Source organism: Alosa pseudoharengus, unplaced genomic scaffold (genome assembly GCF_046254945.1).
Source record: "Alosa pseudoharengus isolate Yale_2024_CS ecotype anadromous, Long Island Sound unplaced genomic scaffold, YU_APseudo_1.1 YU_APseudo_1.1_scf_19, whole genome shotgun sequence".
NCBI lineage: Eukaryota > Metazoa > Chordata > Actinopteri > Clupeiformes > Clupeidae > Alosa > Alosa pseudoharengus.
The window spans coordinates 34,282,479-34,306,755 of NW_027468657.1; the positions used below are offsets into that span (position 1 = coordinate 34,282,479).

The 24,277-nt window shown below is 42.0% G+C and overlaps 3 protein-coding genes across 4 annotated transcripts; 1 reads left to right on the forward strand and 2 right to left on the reverse strand.

Moving 5' to 3' along the window:
* Positions 1-1,334: 1,334 nt before the first annotated feature.
* LOC143132783 (alpha-1B adrenergic receptor-like) lies at positions 1,335-11,296 on the forward strand. Its single transcript, XM_076292557.1, has 2 exons — positions 1,335-2,499; positions 10,614-11,296. Exons 1-2 carry the CDS (start codon positions 1,338-1,340, stop codon positions 11,066-11,068), a joined length of 1,617 nt encoding a protein of 538 aa, XP_076148672.1. The 5' UTR covers positions 1,335-1,337; the 3' UTR covers positions 11,069-11,296.
* On the reverse strand, positions 5,775-9,050 carry LOC143132781 (uncharacterized). Its single transcript, XM_076292556.1, has 4 exons — positions 8,062-9,050; positions 7,674-7,957; positions 6,268-7,177; positions 5,775-6,134 (listed from the first exon to the last, which is right to left on the reverse strand). The coding sequence occupies exons 1-4, from the start codon at positions 8,703-8,705 to the stop codon at positions 5,861-5,863; spliced, it is 2,112 nt and encodes a 703-aa protein (XP_076148671.1). The 5' UTR covers positions 8,706-9,050; the 3' UTR covers positions 5,775-5,860.
* A 323-nt stretch (positions 11,297-11,619) lies between the features above and the next one.
* On the reverse strand, positions 11,620-22,806 carry ccnjl (cyclin J-like). Of its 2 annotated transcripts, none has more exons than XM_076292559.1 (6): positions 22,713-22,806; positions 21,850-21,963; positions 20,568-20,778; positions 14,481-14,780; positions 14,033-14,192; positions 11,620-13,871 (listed from the first exon to the last, which is right to left on the reverse strand). In XM_076292559.1, exons 2-6 carry the CDS (start codon positions 21,916-21,918, stop codon positions 13,340-13,342), a joined length of 1,272 nt encoding a protein of 423 aa, XP_076148674.1. In that variant the 5' UTR covers positions 21,919-21,963; positions 22,713-22,806; the 3' UTR covers positions 11,620-13,339. The 2 variants fall into 2 exon arrangements, with proteins under 2 accessions (XP_076148674.1, XP_076148673.1); XM_076292558.1 differs by having other exon boundaries at positions 22,569-22,806.
* Positions 22,807-24,277: the final 1,471 nt, after the last annotated feature.

A 24,277-nucleotide genomic window follows, 5' to 3' on the forward strand; every position in this document is an offset into this window, starting at 1 on the left:
AAACACTACAACTTGTTGCCAATTAAAAAACACTCTTTAATCAATCATTACACACTGGACAACAAAATGCAAAATCTAGTTCTCAAAATGAGCATTTTAGCTATGTCTGTTGCATTACTTTCTCATGTTTCTGGTATCAGAAAAAAACTGTGAAAAGACAAAATGTACTGAATAAAAAAATAATTTATTCATTCCTCCCAAGATGTAACTGCCATTGACATGTAAGACATACAGTAAATACCTAGCAAGATACAGTAAATTTCATTGAACTACAACTTGTCATTTTTCATCGAAATAGACCTACAGTAAACACCTTTTGTACTGTTTTCTCCACCAAATAGGCAATACAGTACTTTGTCTAAATGTGCATTAGATCCATACTTGCAAATAGCAACACAGAACAGACATCTCTTATGTATAATGAATGATTGCTGATTGAAGAATTGTGCAAAGGAGTTTCACACAGGTGTATCAGAGATTCAGACTTATGCAAGGAATCTATACCACCTGTGAAAAGATGTTTTCCTTTTGTTTAGCATGGGAAAACCAATAGAGTTTGGGGCTTTTGAATGACACCTGTGTTAACTGTTTTGCAAAAGGGTGTGAGAAATGTGTGAACCCAATGAAAATGTGTGAACACATTAGCAAGAGATGACTTCTGCAGTGCAAAGAAAGTAGTCATGAAGACCAAGTGGGTTCTAGTTTACTTAAGCAGGTAAAAGCAATCGAGAAAAACTGTAATGGTGAGACAAAGTAAGGGAATAATAGTACTCCTCAGTCCTGTGCAATCTTGTATTGAGAGTACAAGACTCTACATGACGTATTTACCATGCAGTTTCACATGAAAACACTTCAAAGCAACTCAGATTCTTTAATTTACAACCCAAGTTGTAAAGCTTATGTTTGGAAGATGCATGCATAGAGAGGCTTTTTTCTCAGTTAATTCTGACTAAACATTACCACTGCCTCAAATATTAAATTCTCATGCACACTGAGAGATGATTTACTGTTCTTATCAGCATAATGTTTCTGCATCTCACATGGGTTTCTCCTGTCAAAGTCATGGCTAAGGATGTCACAGTCAATCTGCATTAATGAGCTGATGAATATAATCATTTTAGACGCGATTTGTCTTTCAAATAAAACGCACGTGGGAAAACACCAATTCTTATATGTACACCGCCTGTTGTCTGAACGTAAGGCTGCGGATTTTTACGTCACTCCCTCAGTTACTGTGGGATTATTGTATGAGCGCAAAGAGGAGGTGCACTGCATGAGCGCTTGTGCATCTCTCCCTCGGAGACTGGATGCAGTTTAAAGATGGTCAGGGTGGTTAGATGCGTGACTTTAATTTCGTACCAGGAACAACTAACTTTAGACCTCGATTTTGTCTAATAAGCCAGCCATATGTTTATGTCAAATGCCTGAATTATGGAGTCTATGTAAAGGGGAATGTCGTGCGCAATGAGACCGCAATAGGCTGCCAGTTAGTATTCGAACAGACGTCCTGGAACACGGACTGCTATGGCGTTTTTGTCAAAATGAGAAATGTCAGTGAGGATGCAACAAACTTCTGGCAAAACGACTCTTATGAACTTTACAATGGAACCCACTCTCTTGAGAACTATACCAACACCACCTCGCCAAACAGAACGAGTCAGACTGCCCTGGTGCTTTGGAGAGCTATCCCCCTTGGTCTGGTTTTGGGCACCTTTATCTTTTTAGCCATCGTTGGGAACATCTTAGTCATATTGTCGGTGATTTGCAACAGGCATCTCAGAATCCCTACGAACTATTTTATTATCAACTTGGCAATTGCAGACTTGTTGCTCGGCACAACCGTGTTGCCAGTGTCTGCAACTTTGGAAATTTTGGACTACTGGGTCTTTGGGAGGATATTTTGTGACATTTGGGCTGCTCTTGATGTGCTATGTTGTACTGCGTCTATAATGAGTCTATGTGTGATATCTATCGACCGTTACATCGGAGTGAGCTACCCTTTGCAATACCCTAACATTGTGACGGAACGCAGAGCACTTCTTGCTATGGTCGGTGTATGGATATTATCACTGGTGATATCCATTGGCCCTCTTCTTGGATGGAAGCAACCGCCATCGCCAGAACCCACAATTTGTCTGATCACAGAGGAACCATTTTATGCGCTGTTTTCATCCTTGGGCTCTTTCTATATTCCATTAATAGTCATATTGGTTATGTATTTCAGAGTTTATGTAGTCGTCAAAAGGACCACCAAAAATCTTGAAGCAGGAGTCATGCGAGAGAGACTGAATTCAAGTGAACTGACCCTTAGGATTCACAGAGGTTCACAGATGCAGGATGGCAGTGGCGGAGCCAGAAGTCAAGGGCATCAAGCAAGGAATTCTCTCACAGTGAAAGTCCTGAAATTCTCTCGGGAGAAGAAAGCTGCTAAAACCCTTGGTGTTGTGGTCGGGATGTTCACCCTTTGCTGGCTGCCATTCTTCCTGTCTTTGCCCATTGGTAGGTATGGGTTTCTGTTACAAATACTGAATGATGTGGACAGTTTGCATGGATGAAATATTTTCTCACTATCCAGCAAAGCAAATACTAAAGTAATGTATACAATTTGAGCTATACAGTTTCATTCAGGGTGAATAAAGTATTAATATTCACGTTTAAATATCCTGGAAGGCCAAAAGTTTTACATGCTATAATAAGGCATCTCAGAACATACGTTCAAGTCCATCTTTGTCATTATAGATCTTTTAATGAAGGTATACTCTTTCCACTAAAATAAGATTTGAGTGGACTTTACACTGCCGTTGACTGAGTTTCTTTTAACTCTATGGTAGCCTTGGTCTTACCACTTTGACACTGTGTGATATACTAGGCCACTGTTTAACCCCAGGATCACCCTTAAAAGTTAAGGGGAAGAAAAGCAGACATGTTTCCTTAGTGCCTTGCGGGTGTGGTTTTTGTATGCTTTTCAGAGGAAATTAAATGTTCATTTTTTTCTGACAGGCCACTTGTGCTGTGGGGCTGTTGTGGTCAGAGAAAGTCCATGCTACCAAGGGTTATGTACATAAATCTGTTTTATTGCTTAATAGTTTTAAAGCACCCTGTTAGCTTGTTTCGTGTGGCTTGGCCTTTCAGGCAATTGGCCACAAGGTCACAGCTGTTCTGCTGTACTGCCTGGTATATAGGAAGTAATGTTTTCAGCACGGACAGAACAGAATCTCCGAATTAATGGAGTTTGTTATCCTTTTCTGTGGAATGTTAATAACTCTAAAAAATGTAATTAAAAAAAGAAAGGAATCCTGAGGACTCAATATCCCAGTGCCAAGCTCCATGGCTGTGCAGGTGAGGAAGTGCAGATGGACAGAGGGCAGATACAGCTGCAGTCTCCAGTGCACAGCCGCTGCACAACACCGCTGCAGGAATGGAGTGAGACCATTGCAACAGGGCTGTGATGCATTTGCCTCTTGCAGCTGTTTTCCATTTATCTGGCCCTTGATTTATCTGGCCCTTGATTTCACGTGTCCATACACAGATTTCAGTTTGCAGAGGTATTTGTAGGAGGAGGTCTTTCATCATCATTTAAAATAATTCCCCTACATGCCATTTCTTAGCCGAGGTCACATGCCGTGTCATTTTATATGTCATTGCATGGGATTTCTATTGATGTCTTTAATGATTCTCCTATATGCTTGTGCATGGGAACTTGCCACTCACTCATCAAAGGAATTGATTACTTTCAGTGGCACATGGAATACGTTTGAACTTACAGATTTGTGAGAAGTATGGACCATTTTAAACATTACAATTAGTCACAATTGACAATATCAATCATGCAGATTATGATATCAACTAGTGATTCAATTCACCTCACTGTTGAAACATTGAAAACTGGTACCAGTACCCGTATCTCTTCTGAGTCACTGCATCAGCAGTATATCATTTTTCTCCGACAGAATAACTTACAATTGGATAATGAAGATACGATACCCAGTGTTTAAAACCAGCGAGAGGGAAAACAGGATGCCATGTTTCCTTGTTGCCTCCCAGGGTATCTATTGTTTTTCACTTTGTCTCTTTCAGGAAGGAGGTGTAAAGGTCTTTTAAGTTTGTATAGTGTAGGCAAATATACTGTACATCTTGAATCTATTTATTGACTCTCCACGTTGTTTCTATTTTTTCTCCTTTGATATGGAGCAACACTATTTATTATTTTAAGGGCAGGAAGGGACAAAATCTTCTATATCTGTTTATGTCTACGTTTAAAATGGTCCGTACTTACAAATTGGTCAGTGGGTGGATGAATGTAAGCCGTCTTATTTTAAACATAAAATCTGCCAAACAAACCAAAATGTGACCTGATCCAGCAAAATGAGTCACAGTGACCAAGAACTCAAAATTGAGATATTGGTATCTTTGGAAAGATGAGAACATAAGCTTTAAAATGATGTATTGGTCAAAGTCCTATCTTAAATGGTTATGAAGTTACATTCATTTGAATTATGGCGTGGCAGCACCTTTTTCCAACTGAAAACCCGAGATAATCGCATTTAAAGTTTTCCGTCCGTTTTTTGATGACCTCTTCAGTAATCCTTGGCATCCAGAGCTGCATCCAGTCTTTTTACAACATGATTTTACTAAAGGCATTTAGATACTTAGAAAAAGCTATTAAATCAGACTGAAACATCAATAATTTCAAAATATTTATTACACATTATTCAATATTTATCAAATAATTCAATAATAATTTAAGGCGATTTTTACAGAGATTCAATTCATTTAAATTCAATACAATTCAATTCAGCTGATTTGACAGACTCATGTCCAAAACCACAAAAGACAGAACAGATATATATTAAAAAGGACTATAAAAACACAAGTAGATCAAATATCACATACAAACATACATACATTTTAGCTACAGTAGTGTAGCTAAAATACACTAAAATACACAGTAGTCTGGATGTGTAACAGGAACATTGATGAATACCTCCAAAGATTTTACAAACATACAATATTTTCACTTTCAAGCCTTTGAGACAGTGCCACAATGTCAGTGTGTGTGTGTGTGTGTGTGTGTGTGTGTGTGTGTGTGTGTGTGTGTGTGTGTGTGTGTGTGTGTGTAAGAAAGGGAGACTGAGAGAAAGAGTGACTGAGAGAGAGTCAGTACAGACATACTAAATTTTTGCTTTAAAGCCTTTGAGACAGTGGCAAAATGTCGGTGTGTGTGTGTGTGTGTGTGGCAGAGAGACGTTGACTATATATACATGTATCTACATAGAGAGAGAGAGAGAGAGAGAGAGGGAGACTGAGAGAGAGTCAAAACAGACATACTACATTTTCGCTTTAAAGGCTTTGAGAGAGTGGCAAAACGTCAGTGAGTGAGTGAGTGTGTGTGGCAGAGAGACGTTGACTATATATACATGTATCTACATAGAGAGAGAGAGAGAGAGAGAGAGAGAGAGAGGGAGGCTGAGAGAGAGTCAAAACAGACATACTACATTTTCGCTTTAAAGCCTTTGAGAGAGTGGCAAAACGTCAGTGAGTGAGTGAGTGTGTGTGGCAGAGAGACGTTGACTATATATACATGTATCTACATAGAGAGAGAGAGAGAGAGAGAGAGAGACTGAGAGAGAGTCAGTACAGACATACTACATTTTTTCGCTTTAAAGCCTTTGAGAGTGGCAAAACGTCAGTGAGTGAGTGTTCAGTGTGTGTGTGTGTCTGTGTGTGTGTGTGGCAGAGAGACATTGACTATATACATGTATCTACATAGAGAGAGAGAGAGAGAGAGGGAGACTGAGAGAGAGTCAGTGAGTTAGTGAGAGAGTGTGTGTGGCATAAACACAGAGACACATAGTTGAAATCATATTTCAACTCTACGTTTCTTAGGTTCTTTCTCAGTGAAACAGCTCACCTCCCCAGCTGGTTTTGGGCATGTAATGTCCTTTGTATTGTCAGTGCAAAACTCACGAATGTGTTGGTAAAGATAGTCCTGACGTTTCAAATCCAAACCAGGAGGCTTGACAGCAAGGGGTCTCTGCATTGGTGGTGCATCCTCTTTGAGCAGGCATATTCCACGTTCCTCAGAATTGGCAAATTCCTTGTAGAACACCCAGCCAGGATAGTCTTTGCTCATTCTGAAAATACAGAAGTTTGAGAAAAAAAATGAGTAAATCATCCATTCTTACAAACACACACACACACACACACACGCACACACTTTAACAATTACCTACATATATCAGCACGTTATTGATGTAATCTACATACCTGTAATGCTGGTGTTTGGTTATACCAGGGAGAGGTCGGAAGAATGGCTTGAGGAATGACTGCCAGTCACGCTGATTCACAACGACTTTCCCATCTTCTCCCCCGACAAGTTGTGCGATGTTGACTCCAGTCTGTGTGCTACTTCTAACAGCATCTACAATGTCATTCAGACAGGAAACCATCTTCCTGCGATACGTTTGTTTTACCAGCCCGAATGCCCAATCTGGTGCAAACTTTGTATGTCCTGCTATGAGAAAATTTAATGTGATTGTTTCATGCAAACCATGAAGCACTCTCCACAGCAGGTATTGCAGCACAGTGTTGTTCTTGTTTTGTCCTGTACAGTTGTCACAATGCAGCTCCACATCCTTTTCACCCATGCCATAATGCTTGAAAAAGTGGTCAAGGAATGACACCACAGCATTCGCTCCTTTTGTGATGCATACACATTCATCAATAAGGTAATTCACTTGTCTGGGAATGGCCTCACAGTTGATGCCAAACAAGCCACACTTGCGGGGTGTCAAAAAATACATGGGACCAGGCTGAAGAGGGTCAGAGGGATAATGCACCTGCTGTGCATAATCGAAGGAATAATGCATCGTGATGTCTTGGGAGCATGGATCACATGGGCAGAGTTCATGAATGGCATTGTTTTTCACGGTATCCCTAGCTTTCTGGACCATCTCTTGATAGAGTGAACGTTCTAGGGTGACTTTCACAAGGTGATCCTCCTGTTTTCTGCAGCGACTGGATTTCTCTGCCTCAGTCAGGTTAGCGGACTTGTAAATGATGGAGTTGTTCTTTTGGCATTGCCAACACAAGTCAGTCATTGGCTTTGTACGCACAATGTAGGGCACAAGGGTCTTCCACAGGCGTCGAAAGGTCACAAGACTCACCACACGATGTTCTGATAAAACAAAATAGAGAAAGGCTTGCTTAATTTCTGTATCAATGCACTGTTTTCAACATCTCAGTTTTTTAATGCTGTTGTAATCAAAGGCTACTTATGTTTTTTCAGCATAGGCTTATTTGCAGTGTAGGCTTATTTACATAATTTCAGCACACAAATGCTCAGTAATAAGCAAGGATGTAGTGGTAGCTAAACGCAAGTAAACACAGTTTATCCACATCTTAATAGAGTTTATGTACCAAATGCAACTATTAACATTGCCAAATCCCACTGCATTATCCTGATTTAAGATTGAACCCACTAAGTCCTGGAAACCATCAGACTATAATTAAGAGTAAGTTTACAAGTATACAGGCCTTACAGGATTAATATCACAGCAATAAGCTTCCATCATCAAACATATTCTGCATGTCTTTTTAAACATCTGATTCTGCATAGCCTACTACATTTACCCCCCTCTTATTGTACCACTACGACATTGGATAACACCTACCTCTTGCCTTAATTGCGCTTTCATAAGCACGGAAAACTGTCGCCTTGGTGTGATGAGATGGCAGCAACTTCACATCGAAACGTTTATACCCGGGAATGCGACCAGGGAGAACCAATGCGTGAAGCTCTGCGAAGTTCACGATGAACGAAACAACACGGCAGATGTCGTCATGTGTGAGCAGTCTCTGATCTCTTCTCTGGCGACCTCCAGACTTTTTAACTCGTGGGGTCAAGCCGTGTTCCTTGTAGTGTTTCAGCAGAGCTGTCAGTTTATTCTGGCTGATGCTGAAATTTAACGGGAACATCACGTAAGCTACTGTCAGTAAAATCAAGAACATACTTCTGATCAGTCGCATAAGTGTAATGGTTGTAAAGCTAGGCCTACTTACCAATGTAGGAACTTGAATGTTTCACGGCAAATTCTTTTTCCATCCAAGTAATATTCCGACCTTTGATGTTGACGCTCTCGCTGGATTTTCTTCGTCGAACACGTGAATTTATCATTCTGGAAGTGACAGCTGATCTTCCCCAGAAGAATAAGGTCTTTCTCGTATTCAGAAAGAGACGCCATGGATAATCGAAGGTCGAAAACGAAGTCCTCCTCGAAAGATTTAAAACACTCTTGCCCATTGTTTAGTTTACAACCTTTGCAAGAAAACGCACGAATTTTTGTGATCTCATCTTCTCGGTTTTCATTCACCGTACCCACACACACTGCTTCACAGGTGGACATAACCCTCTCCACCTCGCCTATGTCAGTGACAGGCTGCTCGCTCGAGAAGTCCTCAATGTTGTCGTCGTCGTCGTTGTCGTCGCCAGTATGGGTAGCAAGCTCCAAAGTCGGTCGTGAGTCAAAGTCACTGTCTTCATCGCTGTCAGTGTCATCAGATGGCACATCACTACATCCAAAGTAGTCATTCACCAGCTTTATCCAGTCTTCCTGGCCAGCAGCAGAGCGCAAATTGGAGGCGTCAACGGAGTTTAATGCTTTAGCTATTTCACTTTCTTTAAATGACGACATGACCCTAAACATTAAACACACGGTATACACTACACTACACTATAAAAATGACGAGGTTGAATACAAAGTATTAAGTGAAACGCAAACTTTTTAAGGAGATATTTTGGAGAAAATGTTGCTAGCATTAGACTACAGTAGCACTGCTAATCTGACAGGATGGTAGGTGGACCAATCGCGTCGCACAAGGCTGTAAACAGGGCTTCCTATTGGCAACTGAGGAGACTCTGTGAACATTTTGATAGGTTTAATAAGAAGGGACTGACGTTTTCACACCATATTTGGATAACTGAGATCATGACGTTTCAGGGAATACCCAAATCCTCGTGCGAAATCCTCTGTTGAGCCGGCTGGTAAAACAGCGTTATTCGAGATATTCTTTGTGAGATTAAGAGTTGCAAGTCAATTTAAACAGCAATTTAAGTGCATTTTCGCAATTACTGTGGTGATGAAACTTTGGGAGATTAATTTTGAAGACCTTTTCTTTCATATAAGGTAAAAAAAAAAAAATCGATATTTTCAATGTTAATTACTGTAAGTGGCCATATCTCAAAATAGAACGTTGCGACTTCCGACTCATTTCGCTAGAGCGGGTCACAAATGTTGTTATGTCCCAGTCTGACCTACAATATCAACCATATAAACCACACACACAAAAAGACAGAATCATCCTGGGTTGTTCTCTCAGGACCGTAGCCATATCTGTATGTCTGGGTGGAGATAAATGGGGTTTCACTCAATTTTGGTATTTTCACATGCTATTTTCACCCCTGGAAACCACAGTGAATGAGATTATGTAACATGGAAGTTAGTGGTACTTAATATGGGGAGGCAGGAGAGACCTGTCCAGTTAGACGACTATAACTAGGTGTGTTTGCTTACTTAATGTGCAAGACCATCAATTACACAACCTACCTACAATGCTACCAACTCTTATCCACCAGAGTTTGTTTACATTTGTTTTTTCTTCTGTTATATTGAGTCAAAGTCATGATTCTCTTACTGGAATGTGACAGCTTTGGCTATTCACTTCCTTTTAGACCATTGGCCTCATGCTCTTGACTTGTTGGGAATAAACTCTGTGCAGCAAGTCACATAACCTCCCTCCACACGCTCCTGTGAATTAGCTATGGTCTACTGTAAAGTGGTCAGGTGATTTAAAAACAAATATTTTGTATTTTCTGTCCATTCTTTGTTCGTCCGTAGTTGTATGGAAAAACTCATCAAATGGACTTAATCTGCAGTGACATGTAAGGATACGCCTGCCTTATGGGGACTAAAGTAATTAATTGATTAATAAGTCATACTCTGCACTGAGAAAATATAAAATGTTGGCTGAAGTGTCATTTGGGAACGGAAGAACTTAAGTGCACTCAGGAAATGATGATTGTGCTATGTTGTATTGCCAAGAGCACATATCCTCCCTGAGGAGCGCTCATCATTCTTTACACTCAGACCCTTTGACATGCAAATTCCTCCACCATGTGGGTGAGATGGTTATCAGATATCAGACTTTCATCCTTTTAGCCGCAGTTATTGCAGTTGCAGCTGAAATGTGGATGTAATTCTGTTTGCATCCAATGTAATGCTGTGCACAATCAGTGCATAAAATTATTTCCCTGTTAACTTCTTGGAAATAGCCTCTGGTTTTACAACAGAACTGCTGAGACAGCAGTGTTTTTCATGGTTTGAACATACTGCCACCTGCTGCAGAAATAGTGCAATGAGCAGTATTATCAGATAATAATACCACAGAAAAGCGTACCAAGTGTGTAATGAGTATTTAAGGGATTTTGCACAACGGATGCCAAGAATACAATTATTGAGTGTATAGGCAAATGCTCATATACTGTATTTCTGTGTTGTAGACTATGAGACATTAGAACTGAAAATGTAACCCATGTATTACGCAATCTCCTGCAGTGTCATTCAACAACAGCCTCCGGCCCCCTGAGTTGGTCTCCAAGGTGATCTTCTGGCTGGGCTACTTCAACAGCTGCATGAACCCCATCATCTACCCCTGCTACAGCCGGGCCTTTAAGCTGGCCTTCATCCGCATCCTGAGGTGCCAGTGCCACGAGGGGAGACGACCCGGGTGGAGGGGGCGGGTGCACAACTACGCCAGCTCCCAGGTGTATGCCGGCGGCTCCACACACCGGGGCTCCGCAGGGAGCCTGCAGCCAAATGGCAGCAAGCGGATGCTGTCCCTGGGCCATCGAGGTTCTAGCCCTGGTCCTGGACTGGCACCCTGTCCAGAAGATGGGTCTTATCAAACACTGGAGGCCATCTCCACCTCCACATCAGGTAATACCTCAGACTACCAGCTGGGAATGATGGGAGTTGAACTCCAATCAGCACAGGCCAGCCTCCAGAGTTGAACACTCACTTTTCACTTCTTGGGTTGTTTGGATTTCATGTATATCATTTCACACAATAGTATTGTCACACTCACATGTAAATATCTGCTTGTAATAAGTATGTTTACATTATAATAGTCAGGTTTTGTTTGAAAGTGGTAATAATAAATGTACAATTTCCCAATGAATGTAAGTCGTTCTACTTTCTCACAGTTACCATATTGATCTGTGAGAAATCTGACTATTTGAACACTAGGGGACACTGTGAGACCAGCTAGACCTGTAAGCATTTGATATATTAACTAATTAATTATTCTCTACACGTCTATTGTGTTATTGTCTTATTACTGAAGTTCTGCCTCCTGAAAAAAGCTGAACTTATTTGCTGTTCTTTCTCCTTCAGTACATGTAAACCTACTGATAGAAGTTTCACAAATTAGGGTCAAATATTATTTGTATATAAACCATAACAGAGTTTGCTTTGGTCCTTCACTGATTTTAGTACTGACAAATCAACACTGGATTCCATAAATAAGGTCATTATGCAAAAGCGAGAATTTCATTTCCCCAAAACAAAACTTAGGACTTTATTTCATGGTCAGTTTGGTCATCAATCATTGGTATGGGGGTACATGTTTTGTCAGAAAAAAAGGCTTGTTACAGCAGTTTTGTACAATCTTTTTGCATTACTGGCCTGTCTACTAGCAGAAGATGTACGTGAACATTCTGTGTGGTTTGAAGATTCTGTTCATCAGTATTATTCAACAAATTAGTAGGAAGGCATAAAAACATTTGGAAAATCATACTGTTCTTTAAGTCACAAAGACCTTTGTGTATGTGAAAAAACCTGAAGCAACTGATAAATTAAAAAACCGAAGGATTAACTGAAACAGGATATGAAAACACAGCAAAAAGTTAATTACAGTTAATCACATTTCCTTGTGGACAAGATTTTTTTTTTGATATCCTTCATATTAAAGGAAGGAAAACTTTCAGGGAAACTGTTTCACAGAAAAAGACTGTAGATTTTAATGTTTTAATATTTGGTGAATACTTCAGAAGAAAACTTGTGGGAACCTTACAAGACGTTTGTCCTGCCCTCTTTCCCACGCCACACTGGACGATGAGGGTAACAGCAGTTAGATGTAGATGTTCCTTATTTCTTGAGAAGGTCACTTATTTGCATAAAGAATACTTGGAAAGGTTGACCCTGAAAGAACACGTTTTTGTAGAACCCTTTTGTGCACTTCCTCAAACAAATCATACATTCTATCAAGGGATACGGCTTTATTGAGGGGAAACATTTTTCATCAACAGTGTTTTCATACTGTAAATTAAAAAAAAACTAAACTAAAGAGTACAAATAAAACAACTTATAAAAAGTATAAATAAACCTTAGGTAAATGGTTTCATATTCAAGTAATCCATCAAGTCCCTGATCCCTGATACCACATGGTTGATGAAACAGATCTGTGTAAACATATCTGAGGAAATACTCCTTATAAACTCTATACTTGTTCAGTTCATTAGTCCAGAAAGGGCAGCAGCATTGGTTACCAAAAGGATACTAATAAGGATATTAATAAAAAAAGGGAAATAAAAAAAAAATCCCTAGGCAATAAAAGTGTCCATTTTGAGGATAAAACGGGATTTCAAAAGCTTTTCTTCAAAGGCATCAAACCAGCAGTGTGACTCCAGAGTGCTGGAGGAACAGGCCATGAGGAGAGTGAACAGAAACAGTGTTTGGACACATTTGATTCTTCCCAACCCTGCAGACACTTTGAAACACCTCAGTTGCTCAGCAAATAGCACTCGTATAGTGGGTTTCAGTCAGTGGTTCTTCTTACGTTGTGAGCTGGAGATAACTGGCCACACTAGTTTTAATTCATAGTGAAGCACGTCAAGCAGCTCAAGTATGCGTCCCTGGTATGTTCATGTTCAGTCATGCTCCACAGGGATGGAGGACAGACAGGAGAAGCCATATGGGGGAATATGCTACATGGCTTCCTAGAAAAAGATCACAGTGACGGGAAGCGTACTTCCCTTGGTTTTTAAAGAGTAGCTCCAGAGAGACCAAACGAGGTCTGCGAGTCTTCAGTGTCACGTCAGAGTGATGACCTCCACGGGGTCTCTGCTGGTGTTTGGCTTGGGCCTGTGCTTGTGGCGGCGGTCGCGCAGCGTGGGCGGGGGTGGCCGTGAGACGGGCGGGGGCGGCGTGGCGAGAGAGAGGGGCGCGGTGGTGGCGGCGCTGCTCGGGCGCTCCCGCTTGCCTTTCCTCTCGCGCTCCTGGCGTCACCTGTTGAAGCAGCCGGCGCTGAAGGTGGGGTGGGCGCCCAGGTAGCCCCCGGCGTAGGCGGCCATGCTCATGCAGTGGCGGGGCTCGGCCGCGATGGCCACCTGCATGGAAATGGGCCCCTGGAGGGCCAGGGCGCGCGGCCCCGTGGGCAGCCCCGCGGGGAGGCTCTGGTAGGTGGGCAGGGCGCCCGCCATCTCGGCGCCCGGCAGCATGGCCATGCGGTGGCTGTGCAGGAAGTCCTGAGGCACCATGGCGCCCAGCGCCTGCGGCTCGGACACGGCCAGCGCATGCAGCTGGGCCAGCGAGGGTGAGTGCTGCGACAGGTGGGGGAACTCCCGCGCCTGGAAGAGCAACGCCTGGGAGGAGGAGGAGGAAGAGGAGGAGAGGCCGCTGGAGGTCAAGGCGGGTCGCTGCACTGCAGAGACAGGCGAGAGGTGCATGTGCTGGGCGACCGACTGCAAGGACACCTGGCTGGAGGGATGTGGAGATTTGGTTTTGTTGGCTTCTTTCACATCGTTGTCATGGGCACTGCAGGGGAGGGGGACCAGACAGAGGACAGAGGACAGAATTAGGAGACACATTCACAGTTGGGGACAATGTAGCAGCAATCCAAATGGAACTGAACAACTGAGCTGTGTGTCTATTGAAATGGTGGAAAGGCTGGCAGAGCGGCAGCAGCAGGAGCTTACAGCAGCATGAGCTCGATGCACTTGGTGAGGTGGTCCCAGGTGTAGCCCGTGAGCAGGTGCAGGGCAGTGGTCCAGCTGGGGCTGATCTGCAGACAGATCCTGGAGGCCGCCACACAGGCTGCCGCTACCTGGGATGGCCGGAAGCTCAGGAAGGCGTGATCTGGAAGAGACGGCCTGCTGAGTGAGCCTGAGAAGCAGTCCAGCCAGCATAGCCCTGCTCTCCCCAGCTAGTCCACTTACGCCTCCCACATGCATTCCCATTCACACACACTCATGAGTCCCACTAGCACATGCTTCATTTGAAAGTGGATTACAGCACAGGGAAGGACATTAGACATTTCAGATCGGAGCTACTTGTGTTTTAAACTTTGAATGAAATATGCAACCTTCCATTTTTCCCCCTCACTTCACAGACAGTTATACTCTCTGCATCCCCACTTCATATTACCTTGCAAAGACACCTCCAGGAAGTAGTGGGTGTACTTGTCCATGAACGCTTTGGTCTTGGAGATGGAGGCGAGCGGCCAGCTGTTGTAGAGGTCGCCTTCCTGCACGGAGGCCTGGAGGTAGTAGTCGATGAAGTGGGCCGGCGTGGGGATGCACAGGTTCCAGCTGAAGGTCTCCAGCAGCAGCAGCTCCATCTTGATGAGGTCGCGCTTGTTGAGCACCAGGTTGAGGCTGCACATGATGCCCAGCGCGTTGAGCTGCTCCAGCTTGGGCACGCGGTCCTCCTTCTCCTCAAACTTGCCTGGGGACACACACGGACGAGGAGAGACGGTCACTGGAATGTGCGGCAACACAGGCCCTTCATTGTGTGATGTCCAGGCTAATGCTGGGTCAAGATATACTGCATAGGAAGTGCAGTCAAATTAACTGCTATACGAGTTCTACAGCAAAATCAGAGTAACAGAACAGAACGGAGAACGGTGCCCTGAGTACTCGGCATGATACACTTTTGATACACTAAAACCACGATGACATTGTGTCAAGAGGAACCGAACATTTGAGACATAGTTAAAACTGTTAATACTTCAATACCTCAAGGTTGCTGTACAAACACTGGTGGAAAGACCAGTTAAATATATAGACATGGTGGTTTCTGTGGTTGTTCATAGACGGGCTTTTTTTAAAACCCTACTAAAATATCTTCTTCTGTGACAAAAATGTCAAAATAACAAACCTCGGATGTAGAAAAACTCAACAGCAAGAGCGAGCTAATCAGCAGACTACAATAAGCCTCCGTGATTACAGCCGTTTTATTCCTCCCTCATCTCTTTGCATACGAGAACAGACAGTGGACTGAAGGGGTGGAGACTGATAAGATCTTGCGTCTTATTTTCTCAAGCTTCCTTTCAACTTCCCTGCCTTTTTCCCCCATTGAGCTCCTTCCCCCTCTCCCTTCCTCCCCCTCTCTCTCCGTCCGTCCTTCCCCCTCTCTCGCTCTCTCTCTCCCTCCCTCCCAGCTGCTGCCTCTGTTCATCTTGACAAACGCTGCCTGGGCTGAGCTCCTTGCCTGGTGTGATTTTTACTGCTCATGCCAGGCGTGCCATAAACCCTGGAGGTCCACGGCCCAGGCTGGCTAGGGGGGCAATTAGCAAACAGGCTGTAATAGCGTCTAATGGCTAGAGACAGGAAATGGCCCACTCTGCTCCCCGTCTGCTCCACTGCAGCACTCAGCTTTGGCTCAACTTGTCTGCACCCAGCCTGCTGCATGGCCGGCCCACTGGCCCAAAAGCTTGTTTGTCAAACATGGCTGTTCTCGTAGCTTTTTTGATTGCAGCTTTCACGCCTGGAGTAATCACCTTTAAATTCACCTTTTCTAAAATTAGAAAAATGTGACCAACTATGCATGTAAAAACAACAATCACTAACGTTATAGATAAGTCATTAATGTGCCACAAAGCAAATTGTTTTGTATCTAATATTCAATTAAAAACGACAGAGAGACCTTTGATTAAACCACTGTCTGGAAAGGTGATTTCTGAGCCAAAATAACTTGTTTGTACCCTTCAAAAATGGCCTATACTGTGTGTGTGTGTGTAGGCTATGGGTCAACTCTTCCCACCTTCATACAGTAGATTTATTTTGAGTCATCAGAGTTAGCCAGTGGTGCCAAATGCATGCCTGATTCCAGTTAACTTGGATTAAGATAAGAACCAAATGGGATGGTTACTCCCTTTTTCATTTGTGAAAGAATGCATGAGGATAAGATGTAAGGGAGGAGGCAAAGGCGTGGGGTGAACAAATGATTTATCCCCTCAGTTCCATGGGCTACTGGGGGGGGATCACAGCCATCAGTGGCAGCCAGGTTCCAACCTGTCCTGCTCAAAGGTTTAAAAAAATGCACCAAAACAGACTCCTACGAATTAAGATTTGACAGGCATTTTACAAGCTCAATTGTTGCAATAACACCCTTCCCGGGCCCTGGCTGATGGATCATCTCTCAGACAGCCACAGGGACACATAAATAAATGAGCTTTTACAAGACTTGCACAGGTTAGATGTTCCACTAGACTGCTTTGAGGTTTCACATTAATGTCTACGGAGAGATATGGGATATTTTAATTTCAGCCTGAAAAACAAATTACTGTCTGCCAACTAAGCCACAAAGAGAAATATTTCAAAATAAAACAAAACATCAGCTAGTCACTGAAGTGTCACCTTTGCTCCCTAGCATTTAAACTATTTCAATTGCAATAGGAGGCTTTTGAACAGCAGAGGAGATAGAGACACTCACACTGAAAAACAAGCCTAAGATACTTAATACCTTTGTGTGAACCAAAGGACTTTTTAATTAATGTGGACACTGATGAAAAAAACAACAACATTCTACTACCAGACTTTGCCAGAAAACTATCTACAGTCATATCAAGTCTATTTACAGATCAGGCAGAAGATCAAACTGCCTCTGTGTTTAATAAATAAATAGCCCGTTATTTAACACAGGCCTTGGACAACCTGGAATTTTCCAAGCATTCTTGCTAAACGGTTGATGGGTCTGTGGATTTGTCATCCATACAGTTGGGGCCTTATCACCTGCATGGCACTGTTTGAAGTGTACACACATTCCTCTCCTCTGTTCTCACAGCCCCGGACGTGATCTCAGATATGGCCTGACGCAACTCACCACCACGAGGACTACTTTACCCTGAATGTCAAACAAGGAACTTGTAAACTTCATGACAAGTTGGATATCTATCACTGCAATGGGTTTGCTACAATCTTCAAGGTCTTTCATGAAATGAGTCAGCCAAAGACTAATAATGCTGCTTTTAAAGTCTAAAAAGGCAAGCTGAGGTCAATATTTCAGTGAGATGCTGACATCAGCATATATGGCACAATTTAAAAAAAAATGTGAAATATAGATTGCCACTGCAGCCTGTATGTTGCTACACATTCTCTCTGCTGTTTCCTTTCAATCAATACAGCACTCATCTAGCTTCTGCTCATATACCAATAGGCTAGAATGGACATTACTGCTTACTGCCATTGGACTACAAACAACACCACTGTTCACTGATATTCTGATGGTGATATTTGCATTCGTGTGTCCAATTTCTTTATATTTTCTTTTCACCAAGTTCACCATGCATGTTGGCTACTACAAAGCTACGTGGGCACTTATTTACCCCCAGGACATTTTGTGATGGCCATTAATCACAGAGTCCTTTATATTGTAATCTTCATAAAAATGCATTACAATGCACACCAGAATCTGCACATCAATCAATTAGGGAACGGACTTCCTACCCACAGATGAATGGAGTAGAGGACTACAAGCAAGAAAGGGATTCATGAAAATATTTATGAAAAGTAGGTTTGTATTTGTATGGATAAATTAATGTTTTCTCCTCCTCAATCATCTATAATACACTTACACGGACTGCCCCATCATCTAGCAAAGGATCTTTGTTGCAAGTACTTTTTGCCAACCTTTGTAACCTAATTGCTACAGAACATACCAGCAATTAAGTAAGTTAAAAAACACTGGTTGTTACAACTAAATCATCTTTAATCCATCTAAAGAAAGAAAAGGGGCGACTTGACAGCCTTAAAAGAAATTCCTCTGTGCGCAGCAAAGGTCTTTAATTTGCCAGCTCGTCTTTCGTTGGGGGTGTGAAATTGGTCAGAGCTCAGCCACAGGCCTGCTCCGTGTCCTCACCCCCAGCTCTGAGCGCAGACAATACAGATCTCCGGAGATCTTTGACCCAGGGTGCAAATGCACGGCAGCAGACAAAAAAATGCTGCCAGAGGCATCTGCAGACAGTTCTGATGGTGAGCTGCTTATGCAGACTATGTGCAGCTATGTGGGAACAATGAACTAAAACGTGCTCGTTCACTGGCTCGCACACACTGCGTCACTTTTAAAACCACAGAACACATGCCCACACACATAATACTGTGTTCTAAAATAACAGACACCCGATAACCTACGCCAAAAGGCTACTCAAGACGTTAAAACTTCATTCAAGACATTCGATAATGGGTAAATAAGGCCTAAAGACATTTTGGTATTTTACTTTCAACTTCATATCATCATATTTTAGAAGTGATATGAAATATAAGATAATCTATGAGGGACAACAGCAATCAGTCTTAAAATCTGCAATGCAAAAATAATTGTCTTAAGTATCTAGTGAGGGCTTAATTCCTTTGCATTAGCATCAAACCCCTGGGCTTTGGGGGTTTAATCTACATATCAGGGCTCCCCGCTGGGCCTTTCAGCTCCCCATGTGCCCCCCCTCCTCTGCGTCTCGACGCCCACTTCTCTCTCCTCTTCCACTCTGCTCAATATCAGGCCTCCACCTGCCTTTGAAGCTCGCTCCTTTCCTGCTCTTTCCTTTCCTCTCCGCCAGCTCCAACCCCCAAGGAAACTCAAGGCTGCTTTTCACGGAGGCCATTTCTCAGGGCCATTCAAGCCTGACTCTGACAAGGTGTGTCACAGAGGTGCAACTCCAGAGGCGCATACCACAAAGGTCTTTCCTCAAAAAGTCTCTCACACCACTTATACCTCCTGAAAATGTGTTCATTTTTTAAGAAGGGCAACATGTGATCTAAGGCAAATAAGACAAACAGACAAGGACAAGACTGAATTTTGATTTAGCACGAGATCTGATGAAATGCTTCAATCAATTTTAACTAACAGTTCTTAGTCCTTACCAATAATGGTCAAAAAGCACCCTTGGGAAATATACTTAGATGCAAAATTGGAATTAAACTTTCGCAAACACAAAACTGGATACAATGAGAGAAAAATAATTTTCAAATGTATTATTATTAAATTAATTCATGTATATAAAGTTCCCTACTGCTGTGGTTTCTGAGCTGATCCAATCCCATCCCCCATATGATGGTGAGCCGACCTGCTAAAAGTGTGTGTGTGTGTGTGTCAGAGTGGTGGGGCTTTTGTTTGGGCCCAACTCAGCAGCATATGGCAGGGGGAGGAGGGCTGGAGGGGGGTTGGGGTGGCTACACTTTTTAAAGCCCCTCCACGAAGCCCTCTGACTACAGCTGAGGAGTTTCCAAAAAAAAACATCAAAACACAATAAATAACCAAAACAATTCCTGTCCTACTCTTCTTTCAATTCCTGTCCTACTCTAAGGCCAAAGTGTTGCACTACTACTACATTAACACTGTGCATACATGTTATATGACTGCAGCTAAAAGGGTTTAATTCAAACAATTACTGTTTCTGACTTCTTTTGCTTTTCTGAATCTCATATTTAATTAGACATTAAAGCTATTGTGCTTAAGACCAAAGAAAAAAATGATGGCTAGACACTCACACATGTGCAGAGAATTAGTGACACCCAGAGTACATAACTATTAACTTTAGTATGTTTCCACTTTTAAAACGTACAAGCTCTATCAAGCTCTATGACTTAAACTTAAACTATCACTCAGACACACACACTGCCCCCCACCCCCCTCTCACGCACGTCACTTGTGAGTGGACCATATCCCAGTCTCACTCAGTGACAGTTTCATTAGATTAATTGCCCACGCTTCAGTGACGCTCAAATGAACTCAAGCATGGCAAAATAATACATCATTATCACTGAAAAATCTTGCCAGCGTGTAATTTTTAATTATTTGAGCTAGTCCATCCTATGTGATCACGTGAAGAAAGCTGTATGACCCACAAATATACCACACTGGCAAGAAAAACACAACATGTATTCCTTTCCCATGAAGAAATGAGGCAAACACAGGCTCACATTAAACACACTCTCAGAAAATCTCACTAATACTACGTCCATCTGCGCCTCACTACTACTCCCTTATAAAAACTCACTCAATTGCTTAACAGGAATGTTAAGGGTGCTGTGAGCATAAACCACTGGGCATTCTGTGCTACAGCCTTATAAAACCCATTCCACAATGCAACGCCACAAAGTGCAGCTCACACTTTTGAGGCAAAAGAAAAATCGAAATTTGTGAAATTTGCATCATAGTTTTCGTAGTTTTTCTTTCCACATGAGCACCACAGACACCACTTCATGCCAATGTTGGAGGAAGACTGCAGGCACTTACTGGCTAGGAGGAGGCAGGAGAGTGCAATGACGTAGAGCTGCTTGATGGCCACATCATAATGGTCCATGAAGAGGTCCAGGAGGTAGACAGCCAGATGGCGAGCTGTGGCACACAGCTGGTAGCGGTTACTCAGGATGGCCAGCAAGTCGGCAAAGTAGCGGCGCATGCCAATTTGGGGAGAGTGGGCATGATAGACAGGCAACTTCAGCTCCTACAGAGGGAGTTGAGGAGAAAAAAAAGGAAAGAAAATCACAGGGGTGTTAATAAAGTATACCAAAAATAGAACAAGCACTTCTACAAAAAGTCTCAAGTAAATGCTTTTAACCGTTAAAGGTGATATATGAATGACTCTCTTTAATTGTCTGTCATTTAAAATAATAATCACTTCTAAATTGAATAATCAAAAACACCTTCTTTCAAAACATCTTTACCATGATGGATACACAAAGGCTAATTAAATTAACTTGACACAAGGGAAGAAATTACTTGGGCCAATAACTGAAACTCATTAGCAAGTCCACTTGTTTTCACAGAAACAATTTATTTGTAAGTGGCTTGTAAAACCTGCAAAGAATGTCTTGCATGCACTTTCTGTAAGTCTTCAGAGGAACTACATACATTTGTAACCATATGTGCAACATATGTTTGCCGAAATACATATACAATAAGTAATTCAACACTTGAGTTGGCAGAGTTTTCATTAAATACTGAACTTAACAATCGTAAAATAAGAAAACACAGGGATAATATCTTAGTCATTAAAGTAGACCAAATGTGCATTAACATGGGCTACATAACAAATCTAGCTAATATTCATCTAAAAAAACAGAGTGATTTGTTTTTGTTGTTGTCACATGAACAGCTGAACTGTGGACTTAATCTATTGTTATGCAGTAAATTATTATTAAAAGAAAAGAGATGTCATAGAAACACATTCACTTTGGACAAAGCGTATATTTGGCAAATACAAGCTTGCCAAATACCATAAACATGAACATAAATATCTACAGGCACTGTTTGGTTTAATTGGGGCTTTTTTTTTGTCTGAGCTGGTTTTGTCATTTATGTCATTTTTTGTTTAGCTTTTGCCAGTTATTCTTTGAGAGAATATGTGAAAAAGTATGTTTTGAGATGCATATAGACAGGTATACTAATCTCAGTGGACATATGAGACCAAATGAGGAAGCCATGAGAGATCAAATGTGTCATCAGACAGTGCCACTATGCATCCAGGCAAGCACGCAATCAAATAAATAACCAAAACAAAACAAACACATCTTACTTTTATGCGGAGAGCTTGATGGATATCCGCAGCCAGCTGTCCTTTCCACCATTGCGACTCTGTTTCCATTTCTTCCCATCCAGAACGCACCAAGAGTAGGCTATGAAATCAACCCTACGGGATCATTTCAGAATAGGATGAGCATTCTTGTCCACCTCAGAAGATTACCCTACTCTGACCAAAGACTAAAGAAGGCTAATTAAATACACTTTTTAAAATAAATCATTTGAAACATCAATACAGATATCACGAAATAAGAGATCAACATTTGATAAAGTCAGTGAACCAAATAGTGAGAATCAACTAAGTAACACGACACCGGACAACAGCATAGCCTATGTATTGCGGGTAGGGATTTAAATGGCCATTTCTTTTGGAGTTCGACTAAACAGCTAGTTTATAGCCGGCTGCTTCTGTTACTTTCTCGCGATTGTTAACAGCACAAGTAAGAAAACTATAGATGCAGTAGGCTAGGTTATAGTTTGGTGATAGTCGCCTAATGCTGTCCTACTCCCGCATGTTATCAACACCACGAGAAAGCTTGCAGTTATTGATGAACTCAAAGCTTTGTGTTGAGATATTTCAACGGTTAACTCAAAGTGAACAGAAGGGAAAATATCACTAAACAGAATTCAACAAACACAACACAGACCATTGTGCCATATACTAATCTTAATTCGCAAAACTGATAAAGCATTTGTTACGCTTGTGCCCCTTACCACTCCGAATGCAATGCCCCGGACCCCTTTGTCTCAGACCAACATCCTGAAATTCCTCGTTGGAAGTTTTTGTTTAATCCTCCTTCAATAAAAGGAACAATAAGTACGCGTACGTCCACTGGAGGAGGGAGCAAATCGCGATACCTGTGTAAAGAATACAGTTCCCTTATTAACGGTGGTCCACTTTTAACAGCTTTTCTTGTGCTTTTCTCCCAATGTGCTCAGCCAATACACTGGTTTCCCCAAAGCGGCTATTGAGGCTACTCGTGAATCTCCCTACGACCAACGGCAAAGACTTGTGGGAGCTGTAGTCCACTACACTAGCCTACTCAAGTCGAGGGCTCCTGCTCTCTTGGCCTTAGCCACGAATGGATAACTGAAAAGGTCTGATTGCTTTGCATGCGCATTGCGCTATGCCTTTTTGGCTATTTCGACTGTGACTAATGATCAGCGGGCAACCTGTAGAGAGTGTCACAAGTTTTAAATACCTTGGTGTCCACATTACTGAAGACTTAACATGGACTGTTAACACTCAATATGTTCTGAAGAAGTCCAGACAACGACTCTACTTCCTTCGTCAGCTAAGGAAATTCAAAGTTTCTACATCCATCATGAAGGCCTTCTACACTTCAGCGGTTGAGAGTGTTCTAACTGGTAGCATCATCACCTGGTATGGGAACTCCACAGTTAGAGATTGTACTCTGCAGAGAGTAGTGCGCTCAGCTGAACGTACTATAAGAACTCAACTCCCTGCTCTACAAGATAAGAGTTCTCCTAAGAGCCCAAAAGATTCTGAAGGACTCTTCTCATCATAACAATGGATTATTCCTACCGCTGAAATCAAGAAGACGCCTACACTGCAAAAAATGAATTCTAACCAAGTGTTATTAATCTTATATTAAGATTAAAAAATCTATTTGGTATTGTTTTTAGTATTAAAAGACTTACCTAGCACCCTCTCAAAAGAAAAGTTTGACTTAATTTAAGAAGACTTTGACTTATTTTAAGGACTCTTATCAAGACAAATTTGCTTGTTTTTAGGACAAATTTGCTTAACGCACTGGCAGACAAATTTGCTTGTTTTCAGGATGAGATGTCTTAAAATAAGTCAAACTTTTTTTTAAATTAAGTCAAATGTTTTCACAAGAAAGTGCTAGGTAAGTCTCTTTATATTGAAAACAATACCAACTAGATTTTTTTTTATCTTGATTTAAGATTAATAACACTTGGTTAGATTTTGTTAGATAAGCAGTTTTTGCAGTGTATGTAGTCACAAAGCCAGAACTGAGAGACTCAGGAGAAGTTTTTATCCCCAGGCCATTCCCAACTCTGAACTCACACTATACTGACTTTGCACTCATTCACTCCTCAGCACTCATGACCCCCCCCCCCACACACACATACCTACATGACTTTTAGCACTTTTACATCCCTCTCCCTATGCTACAGACCTTTTATTTATTTTCTTATTTCATCACACGTCAAAACACACACACACACACGCACACACACATATCTGACTTTCTCCAACTTTTGCACATCTCCATAGAACTTTTTATTTATTATTTTTGATTTCTCCTCCATCTATCTTACCCATGTCCTTGATTGCCTAGCCTTTCTCCCCTCCCGCCCACACACACATCTGCACTGTCATCACTCACATACATCATACATACAGTAGTCTGCTTGCAATAGTAAGTCCCTTCACC